The following is a 12,195-nucleotide window of genomic DNA, read 5'->3' as shown; positions in this document are numbered from 1 at the left end:
AAGAGCTAAGAACAAATCAGTCAACATACCAATCCAAGGCACCCACTTTTATAATATATGTGATGACTTTGCAGAGAAGGAACACCATGGAGAGTGGAATAGGTGAAAGTTGAAAGCGAGGGAGATTTATGCCAATTTTCCATAACAAGCCTTAAAACTTAGACTTCTTTTGTTTGTTTGGTTTGGTTTGGTTTTTTTTTTTTGAGACGATGTCTCGCTCTGTCGCCCAGGCAGGAGTGCAGTGGCGCGATCTCGGCTCCCTGCAAGCTCCGCCTCCCGGGTTCACGCCATTCTTCTGCCTCAGCCTCCCGAGTAGCTGGGACTACAGGCGCCCGCCACCACGCCCGGCTAATTTTTTGTATTTTTTTTTTAGTAGAGACGGGGTTTCACCATGTTAGCCAGCATGGTCTCGATCTCCTGACCTCGTGATCCGCCTGCCTCGGCCTCCCAAAGTGCTGGGATTACAGGCGTGAGCCACCGCGCCCGGCCCAAAACTTAGACTTCTATTTAAACGTTTTCTTTGGATTTCCAACTTAAAATTTTGTCTTCATCAAAAATTAGTAATGATGGTAAACGTGATCTATGGTGCTTATTTTTTATTTAACAAACACTTGGATAGCATTTACTATGTGGCAAGCACTATTCTAAACTCTTTGTAAATATTTGCTTTATAAATCTTCATGAAAATCCTGTAAGGTAGATACTATTACCCCCACTTTACAGCTGAGGAAATGGAGGCACACAAAGATTGAGTAACTGGCCTATGCACACATAACCAGTAAGTGTGGAACCAAGATGCTAACCAAGAAAGTCAGGCTTCAAGTGTGTGCTCTTAACCCATTTGGTAATTGGACATTAAAAAACAAAACAGACTTTAAAAATGTATCTTTATTGAATTCCAGTTGCATATTAAGGCCTACTTTAGGTAAGAGGCATTTTGTTGTAGTTCTTGCTTTTCAATTCTGAAAATAAAGAGAAAAACATTCAGAAAAAAAAATATTTAAACTCATTTAAGACCACTGTTTTTCCAGTTTAAATGTTGCCTAGCAGAAATTTATAATGTGTATTTTCCTTCATTGATAATTTCTAGATGACTTTGGGGAATACCATTATAGTACCACACACTGTCTTTAATGACATAAAGTTGGGGGATATTTATTCTCCCGCAAAATCATGTTGTTTGTTTAACTAAAAGAAGAGCATTAAAAAAATCTCCAACTAGCCCATTCTTTGATTCTAGGAAAATTACTCTTCTGACTCAAAAATTAGAATGCGATAATAAATGAGACCCTCTAAAATGCCAACTTCTGGTTTATTGGTCTTTGTGCTAGGACACTTAGACCCAGGGGTGATGGTCAAAATAAATAATGATTAGTAGAGCCTTAGGGCCTCAAGGGACAAGGCCACAGGCCTTTTGAGCTTGGGGAGGTCTGGGAGCGTTCCTGGTGCGTCAGGGTTAACCTCTGAGTTGCTACATTGTAGGGAGGTCTGTGGTTTCTGGGGCAAGGAATAAGATGACTAGGCAAGAGGGGTGGTAGCTGGGGAGTAGAAACCACCTTTGCAAAAATTATATCACTGAGAAAATTTTAACAGTAAGCTGAGCTAATTCATCCTCCATCTTGCCTTTCCCTTAATTATTCCTGGGTTATTGGGTTGTGAAAGAAAATCAATATTGGAGCCCCCAAATCACTAAGCTAAAGGGAAAAGTGAAGCTTGGAGCTGCTTAGGGCCAACCTGCCTCCGGTTCTATTCAAACTCACACCTCTGCTCACTGACATATCTGATTGCCTCCTTTGGAGAGGCTGGTCAGAAACTCAGAATAATGCAACCATTTGTCTCTTATCTACCTATGACCTGGAAAGCCCCGTCCCTGGTTCCAGTATTCTTGCCTTTGCTTTGAGTTGTCCCATCTTTCCAGACAGAACGAATGTTCATCTTGCATATGTTGATTGATGTCTCATGTGTCCCTAGAATGTATAAAACCAAACTGTGCTCTGACCACCTTGGGCACATGTCGTCAGGACCTCCTGAGGCTGTGTCATGGGGTTGTGTCCTCAACCTTGGCAAAATAAACTGTAAATTAACTGAGACGTGTCTCAAATTTTTGGGATTCACATTTTGGTGACCACAGAGGGACTCTGAGTGGAGATGCCCCTGACCTTTGGCAAACCTCCTATCAGTGCTTGGTACCAGCATGAGCTAATTTTATGGCTCAAACCAATAGGACAATTTGCTGAGGTCTGAGAGCACCCCCTCCAGAGAATCCCTGATTTCCCCAAATTTGGTCAAGATCTAAAGTTTATTTTACTGTACAACTCCTGTTTTTTGGAGTTTTACTTGCTTCCATCAAGAAAGACAAATTTCCTGTTTCCATGACATTGGAAGGCAGGTAACTCCTTTATGGAGTTTGGCTCACTTCCAACAGGGAAGAGGAGAGTTTTTTTTTTTTTTTTTTTTCCCTGCTTCTTGAATGGTAGAGAGCAGTCTATAGCCTGAGACTCGTCCCTAGGTAAGTAACTGAATTGGGATTTGTCTTGGTTAAAGTTAAGATTAACGACCAACTGGTCTTAATTTCTCCTTACCATTAGAGCACTCAGTTGTCATATAAATTGTGCCATTGTTTGTTTTGCCTGTTTTTTGTTGTTGTTGTTTGTCTGTTTTTTATTGTTGTTTTGGTCTTTTTCCCATTGGGTTTGATCAACTCTATCCAACTTGATCAAATCCAAAGGAAAGTTCCAAATTATGGGGAAGAAGTCCTGAGAAGTGGCTAAATTCTAAAAAAAAAAAAAAAAAAAAAAGGATGGTGTGGTGGGGAGGAAAATGGCCAGCAAAAGGAAAAAAAGGAAGGATTTTTGATTTTGACTACTAAAGGGGCTTTATTTACATAACGCCACCCTTTTTGTTAGGCCAAACTGAAAGCAATGGCTGTCCTCCCACACTGCTAAGGTCCCACCCGATAGCTAAGGTTGTGCCTTTTTTTTTTTTTCCTACCAAAACAGCCCTGGGTTTGGTTCCTAAATCAAGCCCTTTCTGGTTTGATACTTGGTACTTCTGAAATAGCAGCAATTTGTCCTTTTTCTGGTTTGATACTTGGTACTTCTGAAATAGCAGCAATTTGTCCTAGCTGAAATATAGTAAGGACTAAACTGATTTTTTTATCTTGCCCAAATTCCTATCTAAGGTGTCTGGGGAGTCATGCCCTACAAATAATAAGTTCTTATCAGAAGGGTTTTATTTAAGCCTATATATCATGACTTATTTTCCAACCTGACTCTGACATAACATTACGAGACAAGGAAGAAAAGCAAAATTGTTTTACCCTAAAACATGTTTCTTTGCCATATCTTGAAATGGCCTTGCAAAGCTGTTCTTTGTAGGGGAGAATTTGCATCTTTAAAGAATCTCTGTTAACATAGCTAGATCTTTTTCTTCCAGATCCTCCCAATCCTAAAACGATTAACTAAGATCTGAATAGGTAACATTTTTCATCTATTGTCTCTAAGGGCCGCCACTATTAAGACTTCAAAAGAACTTTGGTCTCCACAATCTTTATCTTAATCCGAACATTCCCTTTCTATGAATCCCATGTCTTTAGGCAAACTCAACCAATTGTCAACGAGAAAATGTTTAAATTTGCCTATAGCCTGGAAGCCCCCCACACCCACCTGGTTTTGAATTATCCCACCTTTCTGGACCAAACCAATATATTTCTTAAATGTATTTAATTGATGTCTCGTGTCTCTCTAAAATGTGTCAAACCAAGCCTCGCCCTGACCACCTTGGGCACACGTTCTCAGGACCTCCTGAGGGCTGTGTCATGCGCCATGATCAGTCATATTTGGCTCAGAATAAAGCTCTTCAAATATTTTAGAGTTCAACTCTTTTCACTGACAATAGTAATGAGATTTTAAAAGATTTTTTTAAAAAAGGAACTCAATGGTTAAAAGTCAGCTTAATTAAAAGCTAACATCCAAGATGTGTGTGTGTGTGTATGTGTGCATGTGTGCGTGTGTGTATTTAAAAGGCCTTCATGTTTTGTTTTTTTTTCTCTCCCAGGACCTTGTCTTTTTTTTTTTTTTTAAGTAATTTTTTTTTCTTCTTAGTTGACTGAATTCTGTGTTCTTCATTAATATCTATTGCAACTGAGAGACAGGACTAGCTGGATTTCCTAGGCCGACTAAGGAATCTGTAAGCCTAGCTGGGAAGGTGACCGCTTCCACCTTTAAACATGGGACTTGCAACTTAGCTCACACCCGACCAATCAGATAGTAAGGAGAGCTCACTAAAATGCTAATTAGGCAAAAACAGGAGGTAAAGAAATAGCCAATCATCTGTTGCCTGAGAGCACAGCAGGAGGGACAATGATCGGGATATAAACCCAGGCATTCGAGACAGCAACGGCAACCCCCTTTGGGTCCCCTCCCTTTGTATGGGAGCTCTGTTTTCACTCTATTTCACTCTATTAAATCTTGCAACTGCACTCTTCTGGTCCGTGTTTGTTACAGCTCCAGCTGAGCTTTCGCTTGCCATCCACCACTGCCCACCACTGTTGTTTGCTGCCGTCGCAGACCCGCCGCTGACTTCCATCCATCAGGATCCTGCAAGGTGTCTGCTGTGCTCCTGATCCAGCAAGGCGCCCATTGCCACTCCCGATCGGGCTAAAGGCTTGCCATTGTTCCTGCACGGCTAAGTGCCTGGGTTCATCCTAATCGAGCTGAACACTAGTCACTGGGTTCTATGGTTCTGTTCCATGACCCACAGCTTCCAATAGAGCTATAACACTCACCGCATGGCCCAAGATTCCATTCCTTGGAATCCGTGAGGCCAAGAACCCCAGGTCAGAGAACATGAGGCTTGCCACCATCTTGGAAGTGGCCCACCACCATCTTGGAAGTGGCTCACCACCATCTTGGGAGCTCTGTGAGCAACGACCCCTGGTAACACAACCGAGGCTACTCTGGGGTTTTTAAGGAAGAGTATAGTTTAGACACTTAGAAATGTCTTTATTTTTAAAGTGCAGTGTAAAAGCATCATGTGGTCTAACCTTAAAATAATTCTCTTTTTGAAGACCCAGGATTCATCTATGGGCTCTGCCCAGAGCTTAGAGATCCAGTTAAAAAATGAATAGTCCCTATCTAAATAAAACTGGTCTCCTTATACAATCCTATGATAGATTTCTATAATTTTATGTTTGATTTGGCATCCATCATCAATCTCCCTTTAGTACCACCAGACTTTTTCTCTATATACCTTATGATGTAAATTTTGTTATTTGATTTTTACCTGCGTTGTTTCATTTAATGTCTAAATTTATGGCTATTTAGCTGACAACTGCCTAGTGTTGTGAAACAGGTTATCAAAAATCTGAAAGTCTAAGATAGAAAAAAAGGTCTTTATGAATCTATAAGATGTACTTCTATCGGCATGCGTAATATGTCTATGTATTTGTGTGTTGAGTACACAATGTTTCACTACTGAAAATATATAAAAGAGCTCTAATTGGCTTAAAGAAAAATAGAAGCACTTAAATCAAATACCTTCTTAAAAAAAAGGAAAGACTAGTTGAATGCTTTTTTTTTTTTTTTTGAGGTGGAGTTTTGCTCCTGTCACCCAGGCTAGAGTGCAATGGCATGATCTTGGCTTAATACAACCTCTGTCTCTTGGGTTTAAGCAATTCTCCTGCCTAAGCCTCCCATGTAGTTGGCATTACAGGCATGCACCACCACACATGGCTAATTTTTGTATTTTTAGTAGAGATGGGGTTTTGCCATGTTGGTCAGGGTGGTCTTGAACTCCTGACCTCAGGTGATCTGCCCACCTTGGCCTCCCAAAGTGCTGGGACTATAGCATGAGCCACTGTGCATGGCTGTCCAATGCTTTTTCAAGTTTACATGATTTAAGTAAAATCCTTTTTTTTTTTTTTTTTTGAGACAGAGTCTGGCTCTGTTGCCCAGGCTGGAGTGCAGTGGCACGATATCAGCTCACTGCAACTTCTGCTTCCTGGGTTCAAGTGATTCTCCTGCCTCAGCTTCGGAGTAGCTGTGATTACAGGTGCGCAGCACCACCCCCAGCTAATTTTTCGTATTTTTAGTAGAGACAGGGTTTCACCATGTTAGCCAGGCTGGTCTCGATCTCCTTACCTCATGATCCGCCCACCTAGGCCTCCCAAAGTGCTGGGATTACAGGTGTGAGCCACTGTGCCCAGCCGTAAAATCTTTAATAAATAAGCTAGCTTTAAAATTATTGATAAAGTAATATTAGAAATATCTTAAGAATTGCCAGCATACATTTTTGTTTGCATTTATTAATCAAGCAATTTCATACTTATCCCTGCCAAATACCATAAGGTGTCAAAATTTGGCATGGGGTTACAAACTTATAAACCCAGCCCGAGATTGCTTTCATAATCTTTAATAAATAAGACATTGCTATTGGTTTAATGAAAATAGCTATATTTTGAATTATTTAGTAAAATTACCATAACTTCTAATATTGTGGCATTAGGCAGTCTAATCCACAGGCAGCAAGGAAGTTTGTTTGGGGGAAAGGACTATTACTGTCTTTGTTTCAAAGCTAAAATATAAATTAAATTCCTTCTAAAGTTTGGGAATAAGCAAGGACAGCTTGGAGGTTAGAAGCAAGATGGAGTCAGTTAGGTCATGTCTTTTTCACTGTCTCAGAATTTTGAAAAGGTGAGTTTCATAACTTTAATTGATGGCTTTCACAGTTTTCATAAATAATGTAGGTAGATGAATAAAATAAAATAGATGTAATGGGATAAATACTTGTAGGCAAACTTGTCATAATTTAGAATCTAAAGTTATACTAAAATATTTCATTATTTAGGTATTTTCCAATAAAAATATATTGTAGGAAAACATTCTTTCTAGAAAAAAGTGTCCTTTTAAAAAAATGGACAATTTTTTTCTAATTCAAAGCTTAAAGGTTATGTATAAAACAAGGTAAAAGGAGCCAGGAAATAAGAGATGTAAAGAAACTTATAGAAATAAAGAGGTATATTTTGGTAAGAAAGCTTAAAGAGAAATAATTTTATATGAGAAAGAATATTACATGGTAAATTTAGACCTAGAATAAAATGACTGGTTGTTTAAGAAAGAGGGATGTTCAGGACAAACCAGAAAGTCCAAGCATGTTATGAATGGTCTGGGTAAGTCACAATGAAAGAATTTATTTAAAAAAACCCAAAATCTTTTATATGATCAAGTTGTCTGTAGTTAAAGGGAAATTATAATGGTCTTTCCAGAGACTTGGTTTGATGTAAAAAAAACCAAAAACATTTATATAGTAAAGAATTGATTAGAACAATAAAAGTTCCTTAAGGTATTGATTTAAATTATAAGAGATTTTATTTATATCTTAACCCAAAGTTAAACTTCTATTGCATCTTGCTGTTTTTGGTTTTCTCTCCCCTTTTAAAAGGAGTGAAATAATAATGCTCTCCTTCAACTCATGTAAGTTTTTCTTTCCTCAACTTCTGTTTGTTGTGGCCTGATGCTACCAGTATTTTCTTAAAGATCTGAAGGAAATGTTTTCTTCCAACATAATGTTCTGAACACTGAAGAAGGTCTTTTCTTTTGCCTTTTAGTAACTGCCCTAACGGATTTTAGGTTTTATAAAAATAATTCCTATGCCATTATTATTAAGTTTTTATTTGCTTAGGAAAAGAACTGAGATTAAGTTTTTTTTTTAAGTTAAGGTTATTACATCCATGTATCTTTCTGTATGTGCTTTTAAAGTACTTGTGACATTAAGTTACAGGGCTTTGACTCCTGGGTCTAAAAAGGACACCAAGTCCTGCTAAGTCTTAAACACTGACAGCAATTAAAACATCTTCAGCCCTCTTGATTGGAATCAGAATATGCCAATCAAAATAAACTGCATTCCTGAGACACAAGGTCAGAAATTAAAGTCATTCAACTCCTCAAATTCCAGGGACTATTGTGGAAGAGGTGGGCATGTGAGATCGTAAGGGCTGATTTTAAGAGATAAAATAAGTTCAGTTTTTCTATAAATTAACCAGTAATGTCAAAGACACACTTATTCAAGACCAGCATATGGACCCCTGTGTCAGATTAACAAGATTTTCTTGAAGCATTAACCAACTCCTTAATAAAGATTATAAAGGTTATAAAAGGCTTATGGAAGTTAAATTTTATGATCAATATTAAGATTTTATAGATTATTTATAAAATTTTGAAAAACAAATTTATTTGGCTTCATGCTGTTTTTATTAGAGCTAAATGTTTAGAAAATTAAGTGTCCTCTCTCAAAGAACGAAGGTTTTCATTTTTTTTTTTTTTTAAACCCTTGAGTTATCACTCTGGTTAAATGAATAACTTATTTTACAATAACCTGTAATCCTGTTTTGTGATATCAAGTGTAAACCTTTGATATTTGACAAACTTTCCAAAATCAAAATTATAAATTATGTCTTTTTTTCCAGCGGGGCACACACCTGTAATTCAAGCATTTTGGGAGGCCAAGGAGGGAGGATCTTTTGAGGTCAAGAGTTTGAGACCAGCCTGGCCAACATGGTGAAACTCTGTCTCTACCAAAAAATACAAAAATTAGCTGGGCATGGTGGCACACACCTGTAATCACAACTACTGGGGAGGCTGAGGCAGGAGAATCACTTGAACCCAGGAGATGGAGGTTGCAGTGAGCTGAGATCATGCCACTGCACTCCAGCCTGGGTGACAGAGCGAGACTCTGTCTCAAAAAAAAATTATGTCTTTTTTTGAACTAATTAATCCTTTAAGATATTATTAATAGGTTCCCTAATGTCAAAAAATGACATATTTGGTTATTTGGTATAAAAATTATACAGGAAACACCATCAAATAAGAAATGGTGTTTGGTTTTCTTTGGGCTGTATTTGTATGAAAATGTTATTGGTATGTATTCTAAAATTATGGGAAACTTCTGTAATTCTGATATGACTTAGTGTACATTATCAGTAATAATTATAATTGTTATGTTAAATTATTGTGTGCAACAGAGGTAACAAATTTCCTCATCAATTGTGTCTTTGACTATGGCTGCCCTAAAACTTTTTGTCATCCATGGACAATTATTGTCTTTTTTTGGTTCTCTTTAGAAGGTAGTTTTATAAAACTCTAACAGGTGCTTTTAATGCAGGTTTCTGATAACTTTGGAGATTGTGACATCAGAATAGATGAAAAACTTTCAGGAGTCATGGAGAGATGAAATATTCATGAATATCAAGCAGAACAGGAATTAACTGCATGGATGAAACTAATAGAAGTCTGAAGTAATCTGTTTAACTTTTTGCCTAAAATGGTGCTGATCCTTTTGTTTTTCAAAGTCAAGAAAATGTTTAAGCTATTTACAGCTTTTAACAATTGAGTAAGTATACCCCTATGAATAAAATTTGGAGCATATTTCTTTCTGTGTACCTGATTTCTACAGAATTTGGAAACTATTTGTGAGTATTCTTAACTTACGACAATACAGTTATTTGCATAAATGCAATAAGAATCTGTTTTCATTTGTAACAGGACACAATTGGAGAAACTAGTTACTTTACCAAGGCTCTTTACTGGGATGGTGTTCTTTGCTTTAAGGAATCAAACTTGACTTATGGAATCAATACAAGCCCCTTGGGAAAACTGGCCTCATACTTTTGTCTACACAGTCCCTGTACAGGTTTCCTGACCTGTGGTAAGTAAAAAATGTCACTTTCTGACAGGTCCAGGAGCCCCAGGTTTATCTTGGAACCTCAAGAGGAATGGAATTCACCCAACTCATAGGTATTTGATGGTACAAATCCATGGCTGGGTTTGACTTTAAAAAAGTCTTATTTGAGATTTCTTCTATGGAATAAAGTACCATCAAAGCAAAGTTAAAAGCCTATGTAAAAAAAAGAAAAAAATTATTTTTGTTGCACTGTAAACAAATAATCAGGCCAAGTATAATAAAGCAAGTCAGGGCCAGGTGTGGTGGCTGACACCTGTAATCCCAGCATTTTGGAAGGCCAAAGTGGATGGATCATGAGGTCAGGAGTTCGAGACCAGCCTGGCCAAGATGGAGAAACCCCATCTCTACTAAAAATACAAAAATTAGCCAGGCATGGTGGCACATGCCTGTAATCCCAGCTACTCGGGAGGCTGAGGCAGGATAATTGCTTGAACCCAGGAGGCAGAGGTTGCAGTGAGCTGAGATCACACCTCTGCACTCCATCCTGGCAACAAGAGCAAGACTCTATCTCAAATAAATAAATAAATAAATAATAAAAAAGCAAATCAGTCCTACCATGATTTGTCTTTAGTAAAAATGGGAAACTGGAGAGAAAAAATTATGTTTCAAAAACTATAGTACACCTGTTCTTAGATTCCAGTCTTGCTTAATGTTTTTCAACTTTTATTATTTTCTACAGTTTGGACTGAATTCTAATTTTTCTTGGCTACAAGCCTTCAAAATATTGCTTTCAGTTTCTTTTCCTTCTTTACCACCCCCCGATTTATCCTAATTTGGAGTCACTGAAAACTAAGCTGTGCATTCATAAAGCCCTGTGAACAGAAGCTAGACAACTTAAACTTCGGAAGAAAATAACAACAACGTATTTACATACATAAGCCACTTACTGCCTATCTATTGATGTGTGGACTTCAGAGTAATGTGGCCTATATGGATTTTCCAGGATGTTCATTTGTTTGTTCTTGTTTTTCTCCCTTCCTCCTCCTATTTTCTCTTTATAGGACATGAGGCTTTACAGCCTGCTAAAAATGAGCCTTCCTAAATAACAGTGGGACCTACCCATCTAGGAATAAACCATCCCAGCCATGAGAGATCAGACAAAACCTCAGACCAGAGATGCATTTTCTTCTAAAATGCTTTCTCCAAAGGATTTTTTAAAAGAAAAGTGTAGGGTCCAGCCCCACAGGGTCAGTGGGTTTTCTGCTCGTGTGCAGAGATGAGAGAGCGTAGAAATAAACGCACAAGACAAAGAGATGAAAGACAGCTGGGTCCCGGGGACCACTACCACAAAGACGCGGAGACCAGTAGTGGCCCTGAATGCCAGGCTGCGCTGATATTTATTGGATACAAGACAAGGGCAGGGTAAGGAGTGTGAGCCATCTCCAATGATAGGTAAGGCCACATGGGTCATGTGTCCACTGGACAGGGGGCCCTTCCCTGCCTGGCAGCTGAGGCAGAGAGAGAGAGAGGAGAAAGAGAGAAACAGCTTACATTATTATTTCTGCTTCTCAGGGACTTTTAGTACTTTGACTAATTTGCTACTGCTAACTAAATGGCAGAGCCAGGTGTACAGGATGGAACATGAAGGCGGACTAGGAGTGTGCCACTGAAGCACAGCATCACAGAGACATGGTTAGGCCTCCAGATAACTGCGGGCGGGCCTGACTAATGTCAGACCTTCCACAAGAGGTGGAGGAGTAGAGTCTTCTCTAAACTCCCCTGGGGAAAGTGAGACTCCCTTTCCTGGTCTGCTAAGTAGCGGGTGTTTTTCCTTGACACTAATGCTACCACTAGACCACGGTCCGCTTGGCAACAGGCGTCTTCCCAGATGCATTACCGCTAGACCAAGGAGCCCTCTGGTGGCCCTGTCTGGGCATAACAGAAGGCTCACACTTGTCTTCTGGTCACTTCTCCCTATGTCTCCTTAGCTCCTATCTCTGTATGGCCTGGTTTTTCCTAGGTTATGATTATAGAGCGAGGGTTATTATAATATTGGAATAAAGAGTAATTGCTACAAACTAATAATTAATAATATTCATATATAATCATATCTAAGATCTATATCTGGTATAACTATTCTTATTTTATATTTTATTATACTGGAACAGCTCGTGTCCTGGGTCTCTTGCCTCGGCACCTGAGTGGCTTGCTGCCCACAGAAAAGGGGGGAAAATGTGAAAGGAAAATATATCTTGGGGCTACCAAGTCACTAAGCTAAAGAAAAAAGTTAAGTTGGTAACTGCTTAGGGCCAACCTGCCTCCCATTCTTTTCAAAGTCACCCCTTTGCTCACTGGGATAAATGCATATCTGATTGCCTCCTTTGGAGAGGTTAATCAGAAACCCAAAATAATGCAACCATTTGTCTCTTATCTACCTATGACCTGGAAGCCCCCTCCCGGCTTCCAATCTTCCTGCTTTTGCTTTGAGTTGTCCTGCCTTTCCAGACAGAACCAGTG

The 12,195-nt window shown here is 38.8% G+C and overlaps 1 protein-coding gene across 4 annotated transcripts in view; it reads left to right on the top strand.

The window, feature by feature from the left end:
• Positions 1-12,195, top strand: part of CNGA1 (cyclic nucleotide gated channel subunit alpha 1) — a 57,441-nt gene that overhangs the window by 1,401 nt on the left and 43,845 nt on the right. The window contains exons 2-4 of one of the 4 annotated variants that reach the window (XM_054485937.2): positions 4,506-4,937; positions 9,160-9,387; positions 9,540-9,702. Coding sequence is in view for 1 of the 4 variants with exons in the window: in XM_054485935.1 (XP_054341910.1) it covers positions 4,848-4,937 (90 nt within the window). In the remaining 3 variants the exon portion in view is untranslated. Of the gene's footprint in view, positions 1-4,505; positions 4,938-8,900; positions 9,388-9,539; positions 9,703-12,195 lie in introns of those variants that run through there. The other 3 variants (XM_063663632.1, XM_054485936.1, XM_054485935.1) reach the window with 3 other exon arrangements.

The sequence above is a fragment of the Pongo pygmaeus genome, chromosome 3, assembly GCF_028885625.2.
Source record: "Pongo pygmaeus isolate AG05252 chromosome 3, NHGRI_mPonPyg2-v2.0_pri, whole genome shotgun sequence".
In the NCBI taxonomy this organism is placed as follows: Eukaryota; Metazoa; Chordata; class Mammalia; order Primates; family Hominidae; genus Pongo; species Pongo pygmaeus.
The sequence above is the reverse complement of the archived record's forward strand: the minus strand, read 5'-3'. Positions and strand labels throughout refer to the sequence as shown.